The 23996-nt window shown below is 37.0% G+C and overlaps 2 protein-coding genes across 7 annotated transcripts in view; one reads left to right on the top strand and one right to left on the bottom strand.

The window, feature by feature from the left end:
- Positions 1-6816, top strand: part of LOC138427644 (protein FRA10AC1) — a 40647-nt gene extending 33831 nt beyond the window's left edge. For all 6 annotated transcript variants that reach the window (XM_069567416.1, XM_069567417.1, XM_069567413.1 and 3 more), the window contains 2 exons: positions 4438-4516; positions 6632-6816. In XM_069567416.1, coding sequence (XP_069423517.1) covers positions 4438-4516; positions 6632-6674 — 122 coding nt within the window. In that variant the 3' untranslated portion in view covers positions 6675-6816. The remainder of the gene's footprint in view (positions 1-4437; positions 4517-6631) is intronic.
- Positions 6817-10588: 3772 nt separating this feature from the next.
- PDE6C (phosphodiesterase 6C) overlaps positions 10589-23996 on the bottom strand; it is a 59349-nt gene continuing 45941 nt past the window's right edge. The window contains exons 16-22 of the mRNA XM_069567420.1: positions 19608-19708; positions 17815-17922; positions 17667-17730; positions 14946-15020; positions 14748-14831; positions 14205-14358; positions 10589-10913 (exon numbers count right to left, since the gene is read on the bottom strand). Of these exons, the coding sequence (XP_069423521.1) occupies positions 10852-10913; positions 14205-14358; positions 14748-14831; positions 14946-15020; positions 17667-17730; positions 17815-17922; positions 19608-19708 (648 nt within the window). The 3' untranslated portion in view covers positions 10589-10851. The remainder of the gene's footprint in view (positions 10914-14204; positions 14359-14747; positions 14832-14945; positions 15021-17666; positions 17731-17814; positions 17923-19607; positions 19709-23996) is intronic.

Raw genomic sequence — 23996 nt, 5'->3', positions numbered from 1 at the left:
TTCTGTGCTTTTGTTAGCTCAGTTTCAGTTCAGTCGCTCAGTCGTGTACAACTATCTGCGACCCCATGAGCCTCCGCATGCCAGGCCTCGCCATCCATCACCAACTCCCGGAGTCCAGCCAAACCCATGTCCATTGAGTCGGTGATGCCATTCAACTATCTTATTCTCTGTCCTCCCCTTCTCCTCCTGCCCTCAATTTTTCCCAGCATCAGGGTCTTTTCAATGAGTCAGCTCTTTGCTGAAAGAGCCAAAGTATTGGAGTTTCAGCTTCAGCATCAGGCCTTCCAATGAACATCCAGGACTGATCTCCTTTAGGATGGACTGGTTGGATCTCCTTGTAGTCCAAGGGACACTCAAGAGTCTTCTCCAACACCACAGTTCAAAATCATCAATGAAAGAAAGCTCAGCTTTCTTTATAGTCCAACTCTCACATCCACACATGACCACTGGAAAAACCATAGCCTTGACTAGACAGACCTTTGTTGGCAAAGTAATGTCTCTGCTTTTTAATATGCTGTCTAGGTTGGTCATAATTTTCCTTCCAAGGAGTAAGCGTCTTTTAATTTCAGGGCTGCAGTCACCATCTGCAGTGATTTTGGAGCCCAGAAAAATAAAGTTAGTCACTGTTTCTACTGTTTCCCCATCTATTTCCCATGAAGTGATGGGACCGGATGCCACGATCTTCGTTTTCTGATTGTTGAGCTTTAAGCCAACTTTTTAACTCTGCTCTTTCACTTTAATCAAGAGGCTTTTTAGCTCCTCTTCACTTTCTGCCATAAGGGTGGTGTCATCTGCATATCTGAGGTTATTGATATTTCTCCCGGAAATCTTGATTCCAGCTTATGCTTCTTCAGCCCAGCATTTCTCATGATGTACTCTGCATAGAAGTTAAATAAGTAGGGTGACAGTATAGAGCCTTGATGTACTCCTTTTCCTATTTGGAACCAGTCTGTTTTCCATGTCCAGTTCTAACTGTTGCTTCTTGACCTGCATACAGGTTTCTCAAGAGGCAGGTCAGGTGGTCTGGTATTCCCATCTCTTTCAGAATTTTCCACAGTTTATTGTGATCCACACAGTCAAAGGCTTTGGCATAGTCAATAAAGCAGAAATAGATGTTTTTCTGGAACTCTTGCTTTCTCAATGATCCATCGAATGTTGGCAGTTTGATCTCTGGTTCCTCTGCCTTTTGTAAAACCACCTTGAACATCTGAAAGTTCACGGTTCATGTATTGGTGAAGCCTGGCTTGGAAAAGTTTGAGCATTACTTTACTAGCATGTGAGATGAGTGCAATTGTGCAGTAGTTTAAGCATTCTTTGGCATTGCCTTTCTTTGGGATTGGAATGAAAACTGACCTTTTCCAGTCCTGTGGCCACTGCTGAGTTTTCCAAATTTGCTGGCATATTGAGTGCAGCACTTTCACAGCATTATCTCTCAGGATTTGAAATTGCTCAACTGGAATTCCATCACCCCACTAGCTTTGTTCGTAGTGATACTTTCTAAGGCCCGCCTGACTTCACATTCCAGGATGTCTGGCTCTAGGTGAGTGATCACACCATTGTGATTATCTGTGTTGTGAAGATCTTTTTTGTTAGCTCAGTTAGTGAATTTTCATAAAAATAAAGAGCAGGAGACTTTTGTCTTTTTCGAATATGGTTTTGGGACATTGGCAGTTCCAGTGCTGGCTGTCATTGAGTTGGTGGTGCTAATGTTAAAGAACCTGCCTGCCAGTGCAGGAGACATGTGAATCAATAATATCTAATTAGTGGATTGCACTAGTGGTAAAGAATCCTCCTGCCAGTGCAGGAGAAGCAAGAGACTAGGGTTCGATCCCTGGGTCGGGAAGATCAGGGTTCGATCCCTGGGTCGGGAAGATCCCCTGGAGTAGGAAATGACAAAGCTTACTCCCAAAGCTTTATAATTTTATCATCTTTGTGTGTAAGTCATTAGAAGTACAACCCCTCCCCCTACCTTTTTTTTTTTTTTTTCTGTTTTTGTTAGAATTTGTGCTAGAATCAGTTAGGACCAAAGTTCAGATACACATGTTGATTCAAGGATCAAAGTCCAACAGATAAAAGGCTAGAATCACTATGGCAAATCAATGCTGCTTATTTTTGTGTTGAGTTTAACTAAGGGACATTCTATGTCAACAAGACAAATTGGTGTCAGTTCTTTTCCAGACTAATGGTCATTATTGGAGAGGAATTATTTACTAGCATAATTATTTTGTGGCATATAATTTTATTGTCTCATGATATGTATTGCAGTATTTGATAATTTCTAGTTGATTAATATAGGGTGATTCATTTGAAACATCTGTTTTGTTATATTTAAAAAATACAAGTATCTATTGTTTTTACTGGTCTTTAAAGGTAATACATGATTATTATTTAAAATAATAATAAAAAATTTTGGAAGTGCCTCTTGAGAAATCTATATGCAGGTCAGGAATCAACAGTTCGAACTGGACGTGGAACAACAGACTGGTTCCACATAGGAAAAGGAGTACGTCAAGGCTGTAGATTGTCACCCTGCTTATTTAACTTCTATGCAGAGTACATCATGAGAAACGCTGGACTGGAAGAAGCACAGGTTGGAATCAAGATTGCCGGGAGAAATATCAATAACCTCAGATATGCAGATGACACCACCCTTATGGCAGAAAGTGAAGAGGAACTCAAAAGCCTCTTGATGAAAGTGAAAGAGGAGAGTGAAAAAGTTGGCTTAAAGCTCAGCATTCAGAAAACTAGGATCATGGCATCTGGTCCCATCACTTCATGGGAAATAGATGGGGAAACAGTGGAAACAGTGTCAGACTTTATTTTGGGGGGCTCCAAAATCACTGCAGATGGTGATTGCAGCCCTGAAATTAAAAGACGCTTACTCCTTGGAAGAAAAGTTATGACCAACCCAGACAGCATATTGAAAAGCAGAGACATTACTTTACCAACAAAGGTCCTTCTAATCAAGGCAATGGTTTTTCCAGTGGTCATGTATGGATGTGAGAGTTGGACTGTGAAGAAAGCTGAGTGCCAAAGAATTGATGCGTTCGAACTGTGGTGTTGGAGAAGACTCTTGAGTGTCCCTTGGACTACAAGGAGATCCAACCAGTCCATCCTAAGGAGATCAGTCCTGGGTGTTCATTGGAAGGACTGATGCTAAAACTGAAACTCCAGTACTTTGGCCACCTCATGCGAAGACTCATGACTCATTGGAAAAGACTGATGCTGGGAGGGATTGGGGGCAGGAGGAGAAGGGAACATCAGAGGGATGAGATGGCTGGATGACATCACCGACTCAATGGACATGAGTGTGAGTGAACTCCTGGAGTTGGTGATAGACAGGGAGGCCTGGCATGCTGTGATTCATGGGGTCGCAAAGAGTCGGACACAACTGAGCAACTGAACTGAACTGAACTGAACTGAATAAAAATATCCCAGGCCTACATGTAATATAATCACTGTTAAGTTTGGTTATTCCTTACAAACTTATCATTTATATATATATATAATATGTATATATGTATGTAGATATAATGTTTTAATACATATTGTATTATACTATGCATGCTTTCTGTAACTTTTACAAATTTTAATATAGCATACATATTGTTCTATCACAGATATGCTAATGGTTTAAGGGTGGTTTTTTTTAAAAAAACAGCCATATAATATTTATTTAACCAAATCCATAATCCCTAATTGGTGGGGATTTAAGTTGTTTTCTTTGGTTGTTGCTATTATACAATGAACATCTTCATATATATATGTATATATATTTGAGGAGCTTGTTTATTCTAATAAATTTCTTAGAGCATCATTGCCAGTCAGGGGTCTAAAGTGATCTATATTTCCAGATTTTCCTCAAGGAAAAGGTATTTACTCCTAACATTGTATGAGAACTGTTTCTTCATTGAATTGGACTTCTAGTTAATATAATCAGCATTAGTTTTTTTAAAATCTGACAAATTTTTTTTTTCATAATTTTACTAGCTAGTCCTGTATACTAGTTCAGTTCTTGAGGTCTTGATCCTAATGTAAATATAGTCTCTACAAAAATCTTAACCTGCATGTCTTTTGTATGATCAATAAAAAGAAGAAACTAATTTAAAGACAACTATATTGCAAGAGGTAATATAACTGTTTCCCTTTATAATATAGTTAATATTGGAATTGTTACTTTAACTCACTATAACTTAGAGAAGTTTCCCATGAGACTTTAAATCCATGGTCTTTTTGCTGAGGCTGTTTGGTATATCTCAGCTTATTATTTTTCAAAATAATTTATTAGTCTGGAAAAGTGAATTAAATTTTCAGAGAGACATAAAAATTGAAGCTAAACCAGTTAAATCCAAAGTTAATTGCATTATTGGTGGATAGTTCAAAATGTGTTTTAAATATAATATGCACATTTTTTAAAAATCTCTTTTAAATAAACAGGAAACTCTGATGAGGAAGAAAGTGCTTCAGAGTCTGAACTTTGGAAGGGCCCACTACCAGAGACAGATGAAAAATCACAGTAAGTCTTGATGTTTATAGAAAATGATTGCATACCTTCTACAGTCTAGAAAGCTATGACCACAGCCATTTTTTGATAACTTAATGAAAAATTTAGCATCATGAATGTTGATTTAAAGCCAAGGACCATGAGATCAGAGTTTATTCCCAGCCATTGTTTATGGCCACGAACAGCCAACTTACCCAGCTCCCTTTTGGTGAGTAATTCTTTCCTCATCTCCCCTTAACAGATGACCCCCTAGACTTTGCTTAGGTTCTTTCAGAGAGGTCCTGTTTACTAGCTTCTAGAGTCTATCCATGATGTTCTGATTATCATAAACTTGTACGGAAGAATTCCTCAAAGATATATACAGGTGTCAAAGTTTTCTTGCCCCCAAAGACAGACAGCTTGACACATGCATTGTTCTCTGTTATTGCTTGGGAGAGCTGCTGGGATGTAGGCTGGAATGTTATCAGCCCTTGTGTACTGGGATGTTCACCACTTGAGCTTTATCTGTTGAAAGAGGATAAAATAATACCAACTACATAGTTTATTGTGAAAATTTAATATAATCAAGAATATAAAGCACCTGATACAATACCTACCAATATAATATGTACTCAATAAATTTTAGTCCCATTTTGTTAATCCAGTTTTCTTAGTTCATAATAAGAGATTTATTGAATCAATCATAATTCACTAACTTAAGTTGATGATAAAACATCTTGCTAATTGTATAATATGTTCTCAGTGTAATAGAATTCAAGTGTGTTGAAAAGAGGCCTTAAAAAAAAAAAAGATTGTTTTCTGTGATCTATTTTTTTCTTGCCAAATAAAGAATTCCAAAATGAGTGGTCATTATAGATCAGATTTCTAAAAAGGTATTGCTATCCTAGTCAAACTATCAACTGAATTTTGACCATAAAATTTCCCCTTGAAGAGCTGAAAATGAAAGAATAGGTCTCAGAGTCCACTCACCTTTATGGCAGTAAAGATCCATAAGTAAAGCCTAAGAGGGCTTCCATAATCCAGAGCTCTTTGTGACCTTATAAAAACTTGACATCATGTACTAACATCTGAGTACACACAGGTTCAGCTAATTTCATACGTCTAAGTTTTTATTACAGTTTTTAAAATTCAGCTGCATTTTGCTGTCATGCTTGGGAAAGGGACAGTGGCATGTAGAATACCAAATTGTAGGTAATTCTTAAATCAACTGTATCTGATTCTATAGTTAATTTTTTTTTAATTTGAATATAGTTGTGGGGGTTTTATCCATCACAGTCACTTAAAACAAAATGATGGAGTCTCATTGTGAATTTCTAATCTAAAAGAACATTTTTTAAAGAGATTGGTAGGCAGAATTTGTGTAGCTTGATTCTCTGTTCCCAGAAGGAAGAAAAGCAACTGTACATACACATAATCTTCACAACAGCTCTTTGAGGAAATGTAACGTTCTTTATTATTATAGATAAACTGAGCCCAGAGAAGTTAAATAGCTTGCTTACCTAGCTAGTAGCTGACAGAGCTAGGACTTAAATACTGTCTGACTTGAAAACCTGTGTTATTTTCATTGTACTGCTCTGGGCTCCTAGCACTAATATTTATTTAGTACTTTAATTTTCATATTTTAATATAATTTAGTATCTCCTTTCAGAGTTCTATTCTTTACATATAATCTCCACTGCTACAAATACATATTTACTCTTCTCAGAGTAATAAAACCTGCAGCCTAAGCAGATCGTCCCTATTCTTAGGAGTAAGACTTGTATTTTTCCTTAAAATAGTTTTTTCATTCATTTGAAATGAGAATGAACAGAGTAAGTAATAAAGTCAACCAAAAAAGTAAAGAGAAGCAATGATATAACACAAAGTACTTCGGAGTAAAATCTTAGGTATACATATGTTTAGGGATACATGCCACCATATACAACACTTTAATCAGTCTGGGCATAGTTATGATTATTTTAGAAGCCAAGAATTACTTGATAGCTGAATCATGAAATATATATATATATATATATGAGAACCAGCAAGTATGTTGGTTTGAATTACCTTAATTTCATATAATGTGTCACCTAGTAATTTTTTTCTCTTTTGATTTTAATCAATATGTATACTTTTTCTTTTAAATAGGGAAGAAGAATTTGATGAATATTTTCAAGATTTATTTCTGTGAGATGAAAGAGGGATGCCTACATTCCTTAATGTGAAGTATACTTTGAAATTCTTCACAAAAGTTTTGTCTGCAAGTTGCAACTTGAATGTTTGTCTTTGGAAATAAAAGATCCATCTAGGATGGATTGTCAGATGCTTTGAAAGTATTTTCAGTTCCATTGGAGATACTTTTCCCTATCTCTTATATATTTTTTCAGTTGCTTACCTACAACTCTGTTCCATCTGTAGCTAAAGGATGAACCTAGTACACGTCACAGAGATCCATTGTTCCTATTTTTATGGGTTTTTATGTTTTCCCCACCGATTTCACATTTATTTTCCCTTGCCTCAATTAGTTTATTTAAACTTTGAGGGTTATTGGGATCTTACAAAATTATAAGGTAGATTATGTCTTCAATTTCTTTACTTCCCTTTGACAGACAAGCACCCCTCTTGAGAACCTGTTTTTTCATTAGCTACCTTTTCTTTTTTTCCTTACATTTCTCTTCCTTCTTATCTCTGCCACTTAAGGGAGTTTGTTATAATATGATTTAATTCCCCAGTGTATGGGTAATTTATTATAAAGTAAATTAATAGCACAGGAGGCCAAATGAGATCCCAGTAGTCTAAAGCAGCATATGTGTTCATGAAAGTTGAATCTCCAATAAAGATTGTGCAGTAATATAATTTAACTGAACAATACTGTGTGCATAGAGCTTGTCTCAGATACAGTCATACATAATGAATATACTTATATGCAGAGATATATTATAAAATGTAACTTAATTTAGGGTCCATACCCCCAAGAGTCAATGGATGTCCTTTAAGAGATCTAAAGACGCCTATAATCGATGTGTAAACTTTGGTGATTGTGTGTGAGTGTTAGGGGGAAAGGATCCATAGATTTCATCAAATTTTCAAAAGGACTTATTGATTTTTTTTCCGGAAGGTCAGACCCATTTTTATAAACAGCAAAGAGATGAATACTGGAAAAGATGCATGATTTGGTGAGTAAGAGAGGACCTATAGAAAACAGGTATTTTGTTGAAAATTAAATGACATTTAAACATGGAATTATTGGCATTAAACTGTAAAACAGGTAATTATAGTATCTTATTTTTAAATAGTATCAGATTTTCCTTTTATTAAAGTTATTATTAATCATTAGATTGCTGTTATAATGGGACACTGCTAGACATTGCTACGAAGGAAGTAGCTAGGACATAATTAGTCATTTCTAAACCATCAGAAAACAGTAAATCAGTGTTGATAACCGACAAATAAATTGTTTGTTGTGTCTTTTTCTTCTCACTACTTTTAGTGAAAAAGAATCTTGATTTCAGAGGAAAAAGTGTTGAAATATCCAGCAGGAAAACTGATGTTATTAATAGAATATATGAAGCCAAAACATTTTTATAATAAAAATTAGTAGTCATCAGAATATAAAAGTCCTGCAAAACTAAACAATGACTGGGAAGAATATTCAAAGACCCTTTTAAAATAGATCCATATATTTGGTATTGCAAGTATGGTTTATGGACATCAAGTTCATTTATAAATTTAAATCATTAAATGTAATCATGGCATTTAATCCATTCATATACAGTGACAGATAATTGGAGTCATACTTAAAGGAGTCTTTGAGACGGCCTCAAGATGATGTTTTAAATTTTTTTAATTGAATTTTTATCTTTTATTGGAGCATAGTTGATTTACAGCATTGTTAGTTTCAGGTGTACAGCTAAATGATTCAGTTATAGTATATCCATTCTTTTATCAAATGCTTTTCCCACATAGCTTGTTACAAAATATTAAGTAGATTTCTTTGTTTTATACGGTAGGTCCTTACTGATTATCTATTATCTAGATTTTAAAGATTAATTCTCCAACAGACCTATCTTAAACTTTGCTGTAGTATACTCAGGGGAGTTCAGCAGACCATTGGCTTGAGATAAGTTATGCTTTCTTATACTTGCTCTTAAGCGAAGTTCCTGTTTTTACAGACCTTCAATGGTAGCTCATCTCTGTGCCTCAGTTTCTTTTCTAGTGAATGAGGAAATAGTTTGAGCTGACTGATATTTGGGAGGGTCCAAAATTTTATAAGGCTAAAGGAAGAGGGTTTCTTACATAGTTTCTAAAATAATCCTAAGTGGAGTTTCAGGATTATTTTAAGCAGTGAAAATAAGATGTACATCTGTCACTCACCATGACTTATATAGACAACACTCATTTGGGTGTATGTGTATATATATACACACATATGTTGAGTTTTCTCCATAAAAATATTAACTTCCAGGCACTCTTCACTTATACCTGTTTGTCATGATATTTATGCAAAATATCATTTATTCATGTTTACTGAGTGCCTGCCTTGTGCCAGGCACTTCTCTAAGTGTGAGCAGAGCTGTGAACAAAATAGACAAAAATATATCCTCTTATGGACCTTACATTCTAATGTGAGAGGAAGAGTCCTAAGATTCTAAGTACCTAACTTGTAAAAATATAACAAATAATGATTTCTCAGCGGCTTAGAATTGAACATTATCTCCTTTATAACAGAACGTTTGAGGTTGATAGAGCAATTCATTATAATTTAGATGTTTCACAAAAGTCAGTGGTATAATTAGTATTTGGTCTGTTATATAATTTGGTATGTCATTATAGATAAGAAAGAAATCTTCCCTTATGTACAGGTGTGTACCATGTCATAGAAGTAGTTGATTCTTTAGTTGCTTTTTTAAGTTTATCTGGCTGCATTGGGTCTTAGCTGTGGCATGTGGGATCTCTGCATGTGGTGCAGACCCTCTCGTTGTGGAGCACAGGCTCCAGAGCATGTAGGTTCAGTAGTTGTGGCACACAGGCTTAGTTGCTCCAAAGCATGTGGGATCTTAGTTCCCTGACCAGGGATTGAACCCACGTCCCCTACATTGCAAGGCAGATTCTTTATTACTGGACCACCAGGGAAGTCCTGTCTTTTTTTCTTGACAATCAATATTTAGAATGCCTAGTAGATACTTCTAGTAATCACTTTTTTTTAAGTCACCTCTGTTGAAGTCCTTTTAAACTGTTTTTGGTAGTAAAGCTTTTGTATAATCAAATCACATGCTGTTTAATAACACATAATATTTATTAGCTGATTTAACTTGCATTAGGATTATCTAGGTCATATCCTATAAATTGATTATTCTATCAATGAGAATAGAAATGTAATAATATATTCTTAGTAATAATATATTCTTATTATTAATGTAATAATATATTCTTAGTTACACATAATAGATTTCAGACTTGGGAGAAAGGATGGGCATAGGATGACATACTTTTAAGCTGCTGAAAGTGAAGTGGTCTTTACTGTTCCATTATCAAGAGTAAAAGGTGGAGGAAAGAGATAAGCATATCAGGTAGAATAACATTTAATATCTTTTTTCTTTGTTTCTTATATAGTACTTAAATACATTATACATTCTGTACTGCATTTGCTCTTACATTAAGACATGTTGATGAGAGATTTCTGGTTCAGAAAAGGATGTGAGGTATGAATCATGTTATGGGTTGAATTGTGTCTGACCTGAATTCCTATTGAAATCCCGATTCCCAGTACCTTAGAATGGGGCTGTATTTGGAACTAATAAGGTAAAATAAGGTCATATGAGTAGGTCCTAATCCAGTATGACTGGTGTCCTTAAAAGAGGAGAATAGGACACAGACACACAAGAGAAAAGACCGAAGACCAGGTGAAGATGGCCATTGACAAGGAGAGAGGCCTCTTGAGAAACCAGCCCTGCCAACACCTAATGTTGGCCTTCTGGTCTCCAGAACTGCAAGAAATAAATTTCTTTTGTTTAAGACACCCAGTATGGGGCAGCTTTTTTGTTACAGTAACCCTAGTAAATGGATACAATTAATAAGATCTTTTAAAAAAGAATTGGTGACTAGTTTCAGGATTATATTATTTTTAATTTAAAACAAATTGGCACCAAAAATGCACTTACTTTTGTCTTATTTTGCACTTTTGTTGAACTTTATTTTACCCTCATGGCTTTCAGGCTAGCAGTGTATTTTCTTATGCTAGTCACAGGGTAGCCTTCCTGAAGAGTCTGTTACTTGATGGTTTGATGAATGAAATTTGCTGATGTTCTTTTTTAATGTTTTCTTCAAATGTAGAAACAGCATTTGTAATTTAGACTGGTTGGATTGTCTTACAACATTAGACATGTTTTGGATTTCTTGTCATCACCACCACCTCCTGAATCTTCTACAGCTAGTAAAAAGGAGAAAAGCAATATTATTGGGAGTCAGTGGATATATAGTAAGTTTTTCCTAACATTAGAGTAACTATATAGCCTAATTCATAGTTTTAACCTATATCAAGTACTAAGAGTTTGACCATTTAAAAGCCTGAATTCATATTCAGAATTAGTCCATTTGGAAAATAAAATCTAATAAATGACTAACCATTTAATGTCTCAGTTCTCAAAAGAACCACTGAACTATCCAGTCTGGGAATCTGAGTTGTTGCTTTGTGTTGCCTGGAGATAAAATAATATTCTTAGTTTACAGAGACTTCTCAGTGTAGTAGGAAGAAAATTCAGAAGTAATTTTTTATGCAAATAAAGTATAGAGATCCATATCCAAGATACCAAATACTAAATTTTAAAAAAAGTCAGGAACCACTCAAAGGGCTTGATATACTGTTCATTGTAAAATTCGGATAAAGATTAATTGTACTAAGAAATAACTTTTTGCTTTTCACTTAGTAAAAATAAACATTTTTGTTATCTTTTTGAAGTGCAGCTCAGATCTTACTGCTTTCATGTTGAAATCCATCCCTCTAAGGACTTCCCGTTGCTCTCTAGAGGACAGATCCATAAGGAGGCCTTCAGGGTAACACACCCATCTGGCAGAGCTGCCTGCATTCCTGGCTTCATCTGGTATTTTGCTCTCTTTGCTCTCTAGACTCCAGCTACAACAGTTTTCAAGTTCTTCAGTGTACCAAGCTTATTTCCACTTCACAGCCTTTGTGTATATTCTGTTCTTTCCTCTCCTTTCCTTTAAAACTCTTCCTCCTTTCTTTGCTTAGAAAAAGCCTGTCTTCAGTGTAGTATAAACATCCTTCAGGAACGACTTCCCTGATGCCCCAGGTATGTTTCTTCTGATAATTATAGTTAAATAATCAATTTTTCACTTGGCGCTCCCCTGCCAGGTGGCAAGCTCTATGAGATAAGGACCCCATCTTTCCCCAGGGCCTGCCTAACACAGGGCCTTGTGCAGAATACAGAGCCACTAAACATTTAAGTGAATGTATATAGAGAGTCAGGAACTCCTATTTTTATTCTATTGAAGAATATCTTTAACCCTTTAAGCAAAATGCTTTCTACCTCTGAATTCTTTAAAATATCACTAAACACATGAACCATCTAAAAAGAATGTTGCTTTTTTTTTAAATAAGGCCTTTCCAGACAGAGATGGCTTCTTTATTAAACAATAAGAATTTCTTACAAAACCTTTTAAGTCTTGAGCTCTTGAGACAAAATACGAAATGATGACATTAGTATTCCACTTTCAATCATCTGATGAACTAATAGGTGATCATAAGCATCTCAAACTACCGCACAATTGCACTTATCTCACATGCTAGTAAAGTAATGCTCAAAATTCTCCAAGCCAGGCTTCAGCAATACATGAACCGTGACCTCCCTGATGTTCAAGCTGGTTTTAGAAAAGGCAGAGGAACCAGAGATCAAATTGCCAACATCCGCTGGATCGTGGAAAAAGCAAGAGAGTTCCAGAAAAACATCTATTTCTGCTTTATTGACTATGCCAAAGCCTTTGTGTGGATCACAATAAACTGTGGAAAATTCTGAAAGAGATAGGAATACCAGACCACCTGACCTGCCTCTTGAGAAATCTGTATGCAGGTGAGGAAGCAACAGTTAGAACTGGACATGGAACAACAGACTGGTTCCACATAGGAAAAGTAGTATGTCAAGGCTGTATATTGTCACCCTGCATATTTAACTTCTATGCAGAGTACATCATGAGAAACGATGGACTGGAAGAAACAAGCTGGAATCAAGATTGCCGGGAGAAATATCAATAACCTCAGATATGCAGATGACACCACCCTTATGGCAGAAAGTGAAGAGGAGCTAAAAAGCCTCTTGATGAAAGTGAAAGAGGAGAGTGAAAAAGTTGGCTTAAAGCTCAACATTCAGAAAACGAAGATCATGGCATCTGGTCCCATCACTTCATGGGAAATAGATGGAGAAACAGTGGAAACAGTGTCAGACTTTTTTAGGAGGGGGGGGGCTCCAAAATCACTGCAAATGGTGACTGCAGCCATGAAATTAAAAGATGCTTACTCCTTGGAAGAAAAGTTATGACCAATGTAGATAGCATATTCAAAAGCAGAGACATTACTTTGTTAACTAAGGTCCATCTAGTCAAGGCTATGGTTTTTCCAGTGGTAATGTATGGATGTGAGAGTTGGACTGTGAAGAAGGCTGAGCGCCGAAGAATTGATGCTTTTGAACTGTGGTGTTGGAGAAGATTCTTGAGAGTCCCTTGGACTGCAAGGAGATCCAACCAGTCCATTCTGAAGATCAACCCTGGGATTTCTTTGGAAGGAATGATGCTGAAGCTGAAACTCCAGTACTTTGGCCACCTCATGCGAAGAGTTGATTCATTGGAAAAAACTCTGATGCTGGGAGGGATTGGGGGCAGGAGGAAAAGGGAACGACAGAGGATGAGATGGCTGGATGGCGTCGTGGACTCGATGGACGTTGAGTCTGAGTGAACTCCAGGAGATGGTGATGAACAGGGAGGCCTGGCGTGCTGCGATTCATGGGGTCGCAAAGAGTCGGACACGACTGAGCGACTAAACTGAACTGAACTGAAGCATCTTAACAAAGGCTTTCTGAAGATTATGTTAAACCTAACTGAGTGACTTCAGGAGTAGAAATTTCATCAGGATAAACAGCACTAAGGAGAAACATCTGAGGCACAAAGTCTTAGTGGGGTGACCTTCAAGTCACCCCACTCTGCTGGCCAGCTTTACATCTAGGGCTTCCTTAGATCTGGAAATGAGGCTGGAGATCTGTAAAGCGTTCTCATTATAAGGAGAGGAACATTAAGCTCATATAGGTTAAGCAAGGTGCCCAAAGTCTTACAGCTAATACAGAATGTTAGCACTAAAATTATTTTCTCACGTAAACCTGATTGATCCCACTAATCCTATGGTTTTCATATTATTTCTTAAAATTCAGTATTCTGCAGAGGTACCTCAGGAGCCACTTTATTGACTGGATGAAGAAACCTAGCCCTAACCCCAACTTCAACTGGACCAAGCGATTCCATCTTGAATTATAAAGTAAGATCTTGTTTAAGGGGATAAAAACCCTGAAAACCACTACTGAGCTTCGTATAATTCTCAGTCTGTGGGCAGTAAAGCAAATTTCCTGTTTGCATTTACTTTTCATGCTTTTGTCATGTGAGATTCAGCTCTGCTGGACTCCAGCTACTGTACAAGAAGGCAAAACAGATTCCATCTAACCTTTTTCTGTCGTATTTCCTTCTTCCTGCTTTTTCATCTCTTCAATTACCTTCATCTTTTCATCATACTCATCAGCTAGGGATTTCCATTCCACTCTGTTGTTTTGAAGACCATTCAGCATAGGTGTGATTTCTTTGTGAAACCGTGAGAACTCCTAGAGAGAATTTTAGGTCAGAAACTACTTAAATCATTTGGTTCATTTTCATTACCTTTCATATGCAGAGGAGCCCTAAGGAATCATTACAGTGCGCAGAGCTGATAGGATGAGATTAATTCAGTACTTTGAAAGTGGGAAAGGTAGCTCTTGTCTTGCCTGCTCACCTAAGTAAGTTTATTCAATTTGCTTACACCTGAGTTCTCTCACCTTTCATTGCATCCTTGAAGGAAAGATAAGGGTAATACCTCAAACTATGTTGGAGAAATGATGACACCCTTAGTGACCTTCCATGAGGGATGAGGGTGACTTTGATTTTAGTTACAGTTTGAAAGAAAAATTCTCATCCAGAAAATGATATATTTCATTCAAATAATCTGTTTACTTACCTTATATACAAATGTACAGACAAAGTCAATAAATCCAACTTGAAGTTTGGGTAGTTCATCTTTTTTGTTTCTGTCCATCATAGGCTAGAAAGAGAAATAAATTCTTTAAAGATAATTTTCTAATATCCAGTGGACAAAACAGACTGATTGTAGCGATAATTTTTAATCAGTAGTGCATTTTTATGTCAGGGTTTTTACAATGGGTTGTTGCTGCAGCACTGTTCTCTCCAGATCTCCTTGTTCCCAAAATTCATTTGCAACCAGGAGTGCTACCTGCAAAGAGGGAGGACATGATTCATGAAAGTCATGATTCATGACTTATTCTAACAGAAAATTTGCATTTTATCATAACATTTTGTCCTTAAATGAGTAACATTTAAGGACAGAATTTATAATTAATGCTTGAGGTATTGCCATACCATATGTTCTTTGGCTTTAAATGATGTTATTTACAGACTATATTGAAATGGGCAAGGGAGATTTCTCTTCCTACTTCAGTGTGGTAGACTCATTCTGGGCGTGCCAATCTCCTAGCTGCTATTACCACCACCTCTCAACAATAAAAAGGGGAGAAGGGAGGATGTAACTCTATTTCATTATGCTTCAAGCTCCAAAGCTTCCCAGATCCTCCTCTTGTCCTGCTTATCATCTGCCAGCATCTAGCGTGTATCTGCCTGTGTGTTTATGCACATACATGCACAGCTTAGAACACCACTTCACCTGATTAATAACTCCTGGTGGCTCAGACAGTTAAGCATATGTCTACAATGTGGGAGACCCAGCTTCGATCCTTGGGTCGGGAAGATCCCTGGAGAAGGAAATGGCAATCCACTCCAGTACTATTGCCTGGAAAATCCGAGGGACAGAGGAGCCTGGTAGGCTACAGTCCATGGGGTTGCAAAGAGTCAGACACAACGGAGCGACTTCACTTTCACTTTCACCTGATTATGTTGTAGGGATATTTGAGAGTTAATTTATTTGGTTTTTTTAAACCATATTTATCAAGTTTGTTGAACACCTTCCAGCTGCCTTACATTGGCATGATCCAGGCTTACCAAGAGGACTTAAAATGTGACCTTGATCTTTAAGATGTTTACAGTCTACTGAAGTCATCATGTAAAGAATGTGGAAAGTTTTATCATATCAACAGTTATCAACTGCTGTGGATCAAGGAGAAAGATAAGGGAGGTTGCATTTATGCTGTATCATCAAGGAAGAAGAGTAGTTTGCCAGGAAAGAAGAAAGGGAAGACTTTGCAGATAAAGTTGAATGTTTAGGGCTTGTGTGAGTAGGAGCTTAAGAGTGTGAGGCAGTAACATGGGAAATAAGAGAAATAAATGAGGGAATATGAGTTAAGGACAGGTAGCAACAAACCATGTAAGCTTCGCTGGGAAGTTTAACTTGATTCTCTGGGCCAGTAGTTCTTTTTCTTTGAGCCATGCAGTCCCTCCAAAGTGCACAAGTGATACAAGAGTGGATGCCAAGAGCGATTAAAGTACAGTAACTTTGCTCTTTACTCTTACAAAAAGTGATCTATGTACAGCTTTTTGTGCAAGGAAAATAGACATTGCTTTTTTCTTTAAAAAAGGTTGAAAACTTCCAGCAGTGGGGAGTTTAGAATGCTTTTTAAGCAAAGCAGTAGCCAAGCAGAGCTCTATTTATAAGCATTCCAGCAGCAACTCAGAGAAAGGTTGGAGAGTTCATGCTAAGAGAGGATCACTTAGGAGGCTGCCACCATAGTTCTGATGAAAGAGGGAAAATAAGAACTAAGAGGGTAGCAAGAGTGATGGACAGAAATGTTTTTGAAATGAGGGAGATGGACTCAAGCATGAGCCCAGGTTTTTGGCTTGGGTGACTATGTAGATAAAAGAATTGAGGAGGAAGAGCAGGCAGTGAGGAGGGAGCACACATGTTTGGTTTGGAGCCCAGCTATTCTATCTGAACAGATACAATCCACATTTACAGTTGAACCCAGGGAATTCTGGCCACTTCTGCTTAGCATTTTCCCTATGAGTTAACTGAGGGAGAATTCTTTCTACGAATTAACTGAAAAGTGAAAGTGAAGTCACTCAGTCGTGTCCGACTCTCTGTGACCCCATGGACTGTAGCCTACCAGGCTCCTCTGTCCATGGGATTCTCCAGGCAATAGGACTGGAGTGGATTGCCATTTCCTTCTCCAGGGGATCTTCCTGACCCAGGGATCGAACCTGGGTCTCCCACATTGTAGACAGGCGCTTTATTAACTGAGGGAGAATCCTTTCATCAATCCGCAGGAAACCAAGTGGTAAGCAGTGGCTCCCACTCATTCCCCAAACTCCCCAAGGGTAGGGAAGACCTTCCTTAGAAGACGCCCTTAAACTGAACCTGCAGATAGCACCGTCTCATGACTGACAGCACACCTAGAGGAGACCAGGAGCAAAACCACCCTTGAGGGATGAAGGCACTAATGATTCATCCTTGCCGCCTCATGCTTTTATCTCCTCTACTAGAAACCCAGACACTCCATGAATAATTTTATGTAAACTTCTTACAGCCTGTCCAGTGATAACAGGAATTCCTTCCAGAAAGCATTTTCTTTTTAAGGTTCCTTCTCTTTCCCTTGTCCTGGGCGTGACCAAATGACCTACTGACATTTGTGAGCTCTTGAAAGCTGTTTGCTTTTCTTCTCTTAACAGAAACCCAACAGGGAACATTGTGCTTTTGTCTTAACTTCTTAACTTCGTTTTTTCTTCTTTGTAAATTATAAACGGATGGTTTCAGAGGACAGGTCCAGGGTAATGAAGGTAATTGCTTATAAAATATAGACTCATATAATTGGTGGTTATATTCAAATTGTGCGGTTGCCAGATACCTTCACATACACCGTCTCACGGCGCCTAGGCAGAGCCGAGGGCCTGACAGAAAATGGGAACCACTCACCTGACTTTGTACCTCCCAGGGCTTGGTTATAGCTGACAGATCGCACGCAGTCATCATCATCGCCCTGTGAAAGAAAATAAAACATGTTAAAATAGAAATATAAAACAAGTTATTTTTGCCAAAAGCAAAATAAAATTTGACTTCTCACATGATGATCTCTTTTTTGGTTGGATCAATGGTCACATATTTGACGGCCTCTTCTTCAGTTTCCATTTTTTCACAGGCATCAACAATTTTTTGAAACATGGTTCTCTTCCTAAAAGAGAGACAACTGTGCGACAATTTTAGCATATAGGACCAGAGGTTTAAAGTGTCTTTAATATGTCCTTTCAGGTTTCACGTTCCCACTCAGCATCAGTCGTCCACATTGTGGACCTAGGGAGGCGAACAGGGAATGGCTGTGTAACCTTGATACAGAAAGACTTTAAGACAGAAATATCACAAGTCAGAACGGACAAAAAAATTGGTAAAGTTAAATACATTAAAACTAAGAGCTACATGTGACAAAAAGAGATCATAACAAAGGCCACAGGTTGTGATGAGATATTGTATAAAATTAACCAAATATTAGAACCTAAAATATATGAAAATGTACAAAATTATAAGTGTGAATAATGATATTCTGTCCCACACTCAAATTAACATATATTTAAATATGCCCAGATCAAGAAGAGTCCAGATACGGAATAATAGGAACTCTTGTAACACTGCTGGTAGGAGTTTAAATTGGCATACCTACTAAGGAGTGCAGGAGTTTTCCATGTGGTATAAAATTGAAGATATGCAAGCCCTACAGCAGTCCCATTTCTAGATGTGTACTTTACATAAACTCATATACACAAAGATACACAATGTAGGCAGTGATGGAAAATTGGAAGTAATCTAAATGTCCATGAATAGAAGAATGGCTAAATTAATTATGATAAAATCACACAGTTGAATATACATCTAAAAAGAATGACCTGGATCTCAATTTACCACCAAGCTAAATCTTTAAAATGTTGTGTGAAAACAAGTTGCAGAAAGGTATATACAGTATGATACCATTTATGGAAAAATTTTAAACAATAATGCCATAGAAAACATGAATGGGAAGGATGAATACATAGCAATACCCAGACAGTGGTGCCTGCGAAGGAGAAGCGGGGTGGGCGTGTGGCGTTCATGATCGAGCGAGTACAGAACGCCCCAGCTGTACCGCTCTCCTTGAAGAGAGATCTAAGACAAAGTCTGAGCATTTGTTGACTCTGGGCTATAGCTATTTGGATGTCACTTACCTGTTTCTAAGTATCTGCTTTCATGTTTGAACTATTTAATAATTGAATTTTTAATGAAGGATTGGAGAGGCACAATCTAATACTGCCCAAGTTGTTAACTATTTAGACCCTGTAACTAGTTCACTTTGTCCTAATGCATTTTACTTTAGAGTTCACCGACAAGAAAATGTACAGAAGCTTGGAGTATCTGGTCTCCTTGGTAATCATCATTATTATTATAAATAGGCAAATGCCTCTGCTGTATGTAACTCAGAAAATGTTTTAGTTTGTTAATGTGCGTCAGTATCACTAAGATTTTTCCGCTCTCAGACTCTGGCAGGATCAAATGTCTGAGCCTGCAACTCTAAATACCAGACTGCAAACTGTGATAAATTCCCCAGGTCAAAAGGCACCGTGTAAGGCTTTATAGCATCACTGTTCTGGCAGTCTGTCTACTTTGATGCATATTCTTCAATTGAAATTTCTTCAGATAACTAATATTAGGGGCTTAGCTTTTAAAATATGTTTCCAGATGTCCAGTAAATCCTCCATCAGGCATCTTAAGGGTATTGGTAATCCAAAAAGAAAATGAAGGAATGTGTCTCTAAATAAATGTCTTTTAACTTTAAGGCAGTGGACCGTGGAAGGCAGAGCCACACAGAGTATAAGGGAGTTCTGTACTTACTTGAAATATAGAGCCAGGTCAGTTGCTATTATTGCAACTTCAAACAAATGAATAACTGTTTCATACTGGCGTTTATTTAGGTTCTGGAAGATGTTTAAACTCTGTAAGATGAAAATTCAAAATAAAGTGCCATCATTAATTTGCCTTTGATTCAACAAACAAACCACCCTGTGATGCTTAATAAGATCATCTTATTATAGAAAGAAGATAAACTAAGTCTTACTTTTCTTGCTTTCAGTTTTCTCTCTCGGATTAAGTTACTTCTTTACTTATACTTTGAGTAACATAATTTAAACTCTTAAAAGAGATTATTAGCAAATATTCATGTAATCAGTATATAAGTTTTCTTCCAGGACCATTTCAATAAAAACAATAGATTTAAAATTTTCTGTAATAATTGAGAAACTTTAATAAAGAATATCTGGTATTTGTCCAATTGTTAGACGTGTTGAATTATTTACCAGATAATTTCAGAGTGATTCTAGAAACTATTGGAGAGCTTTCAGAAGCTGCAGATTACAATAGTCCTCACACATAGAAAAAAGTAAATCTTCCAAGTTGTTTTTAAAATGAAGTCTTGCAATTCTATTTTACAATGACTTATTTCTACTTTTCTTCAAAGAGTTTCCCATTAATAGTCTCCTTATACATGGATCACCCTCAATTTTTAGTGTTCCAGAAAACAAGAGTGTAAATCTGGGAGTGGTTTTTAAAAGATAAGATACTCCAAAAAGAACATTTTTAGGAATACAGGCCAAAGACAGATGCGCAGTGATAAATGAAGTCAACAGTTAAATACAGAAAATTCCCACTGGAAAGGAGGAAATGTCTATTCACCTATGTAGAGACAGAGGCAGCATAATGTAGAAAAGAACACTGGATCAAGCACCAAATAACAGCAGACACCGAGTGCTTCCCACTCCCCAGGCACTGTTCTAAGTGCTCTATGGAAACTCAGTCACGCAGCAAACCACAGCATAGAGAGGTTAGGAAACTTGCTCAAGGTTGAGCAGCCAGCACCCAGTGGAGCCAGCATAGCAGGGCACTACACTGACTCAGTAAGGAGGCTCAGTTCCCAGGCTCAGTTCCCAGCTTCCCCACGTGGTGGTTGTAGTGTCCTGGACACCTACTTAACATCTGTAACTATTTGTTTTCTCAAATGGGAATAATAGCTGCCCTGCTAACTGCCTGGCACTCAACCTGTGATCAGTAAATATTTGTGGAATGTTGATGTAGATGAGATAACGGAATGCATTTAAGAACAGTAAATTGCTACAGAGTTTAATTATTGCTATATCATTATTACTGGTAAGTTCTGAGGTTATCCCCAGTTTAAAATAGAATTGCAAAACCCAAGACCAAATATAGCTCTGTCATTCCAGGAGACTGAAATACTAGAAAGCAAGAAATGGCCTAGAATTATGTGTGCATAATACAGCCTCCACTTAGGTCAGCTTTTTATAACTTCGAAGTCAAGAAAAATGGTATTTTACATGGCAGTAATAATGAGTTCCTAATAGCAACTATAGCTAGACTTTTTAAATTGATAGAAGACATGGCAATTGAATACTCCAAACTACAACAAACAAAAGAAAACTTGTCTAGATCAAAATCCATGGCTTGCTTGAAAGAGAGTCCTCAGCAGCACCTTGGCGTAATCTCTGCTCCAAATCTTCTGGATATAGGTTATCTTTAACTGGTCTGCACTGACCAGGAAGAGGGCAGAGTAAGTGGGCCGTTTGGCATTTTAATCCCACTTAACCTTCCCTAATTTGGGTACACTGCTGGCCTGCCTTTGGATTGGTGGTGACCCTGTGGCATATTTACATCAGTGAGTAATCCCTTTGTTCACGGATACGTGTTACATGTTTCCCAGAGTAATGTGTAGTGTGTAATTCCAACACATGCTTTTTAGATCCAGTAGCACTTCAAGTCATTCTTGACTGCTGTACTCAGGAGAAAAAGGGGGATCATGTGTGGAGATGCCCTAAGTTTTTACACAAATTATTAGTAACACACTTTTAATCACTTTATATGTCATTTTAATCCTTATTATATACTGAAAAAATCTGCTAAAATAGTGGATCTCAGGTCTTCTCATCACACACAAAAAGGTAGTATGTTAGTTCACTTGACTATAGTAATGATTTTACTATATATCCATACATCAAAACATCATGTTGTACACATTAAATGTAATTTTTTTTGAACTAAAAAAGTCAAAAAAAGCCAAAGCATTATAGAATGGGGAGGGGACACACAAGGCAGGCTGCCAAATTTAAATAAACAATCCCTTAGGACAGACTTTGTCGCTACCAAGTGCCAGACTGTACAGAGCACACAACCATTGACCACAATTATCAATATTTTTTATGTACCAATTACTTTTAATACATGTTGATTTTATTTTTAAACCTGGATACCTTGCTATTTGCTAAATATATGTGTGTGAGAAAAAAGCTGTATATATACATAGAGAAAAATAATACTGTTGTACTCCATTTAAGTCATACCTTTTTCTAATCCAGAACAATAAAACAGCTCTGTTAAAGCAACAGAATGGCAAACGTTCTTTCACTTTACAAAGTAAGTCACTGTTGCATTTTTTCTTTTTTTTTAATATAAATTTATTTGAATTGGAGACTAATTACAATATTGTATTGGTTTTGCCATACATCAACATGAATCTGCCACGGGTGTACATGTGTTCCCCATCCTGAACCCTCCTCCCACCTCCCTCCCCACATTTTTTTTAAAAAATGACACACTTTTAAAATTAGTATACTTAAGAAAAAACGGTGTACATTCAACTATTCAGTACTGCTTCCTTTGTTGATAGCACAATATTCTTGATTTTCACCTTTTTTTCCCTCACTCATTTTTACTGTACAAGTCTCTAATTGAAAAACCCTTTCTTAACTCAGTATTATTTTTTATTTCCTCTTTTCCTTCTGTCCTAGCAAAAGTTCTTAAAAGAAGAGCTTGTAAGTAGTTTCTTTTTCAGCCATGGATATAGATTCACATAAAAGATGCTGTTTCTGTTTTATATTAGTTACTAGAAATCCCTTGACCAAGTTTGTGGCCCATGTCTAATATACCTCTCACTGTACACATTGTGGGCCTGCCCCATACTTCATCTTATTTTTATTTTCCCATTAGCCCTCATTTTTTCTCTAATGTTACACATATGTTTGGAAGCTCCATTAAAAACTTTTTGGAACAAGTTGAGGATTATATATATACATGCATGCAGTTGTTTTTAAATAAGCAAAGGCAGAGCCAGTAATCTTTTAATTGGAGCAAGAGGTCTTAGAGTGTAGACAGGGCACGGAAGAAGGAAGGATGTCTCTCAAAAATCCAGTCTGACACACAGAACAGCAGCAAAGGATGAGATGGGGAAACTGTTCTGACATACATTTGCACTGCTTCTATTGCTTAGTCATCTGTGCCAAAGAGAATGCTTTGGGTAAAAGGGAGTGAAGGCAGGAAGTTTGGCAGCAATGATCAGATCCTAACACAGACCCTGTAGCTTCACAGGCTTGCTTAACATGAGCCTTCCCAAAAGCCCAAATTGGGCTTCTGGAAAGCCCAAATCAAAGAGGTGAGTTCTCTAGACCAAAGAAATAGAATTGATGAGACAAGAGTTTGAATAAATAGAAAGCTGGTCCTCAGTGCATTCCTGCCCTCCCCTCACAGGAGATGGCAAGTTCCACTAAGGAGTGAATAGTTTTCAGAGGAAAACAAGTGTAAAACCTCTGCATAAAGACCACAAGAACACAAAATAACCTATGGATTGAGTGCAGTTCCAACCAAAATACCAAGTTTGTGGATGTGTGTATGTAAATTGACAAACTTTTAAAATGTATATGAAAATACAAAGGTTTAATAAAAGCCAAAGCAATCTTCAAATAGAACAAAACTGGAGAATTTATACTGGAAGGAAGACTATTATAAAGCTATAGTAACCAAGATGACATACTGACAAAAGAGACACAAACTGACTAGTGTAATCGAATAGGGAATGCAGAACCAGTCCATGATAGTCAGTTACCTGGTCTAGGACAGAGGTATCACTGAAATGAAGTGGGTCAATAAATGGTGCTGAGTCAACTGGATTTTCACATGGACAGAAAAAGTATCTTGATCTCTACATCAAACCATATATAAAGATAAGCTGTAAAATGATTGTGGATCTAAATGAGAAAGGTAGAACAGTAAAATACCTTCATCACCTTGAATAGGCAAAAGACAGTACAACTAAAGAATTAATCTTTAAATGGACTACATTAAAATTAAGAACTTATTTTCACCCAAATCCAACATTAAGAGAATACAAAGGCAATTCACAGGGAGAAACTATTTGGGATACATATTTCTGATGAAAGATAC

Source organism: Ovis canadensis, chromosome 22, assembly GCF_042477335.2.
Source record: "Ovis canadensis isolate MfBH-ARS-UI-01 breed Bighorn chromosome 22, ARS-UI_OviCan_v2, whole genome shotgun sequence".
Taxonomy (NCBI): Eukaryota; Metazoa; Chordata; class Mammalia; order Artiodactyla; family Bovidae; genus Ovis; species Ovis canadensis.
This window is presented reverse-complemented; position numbering and strand designations above follow the sequence as displayed.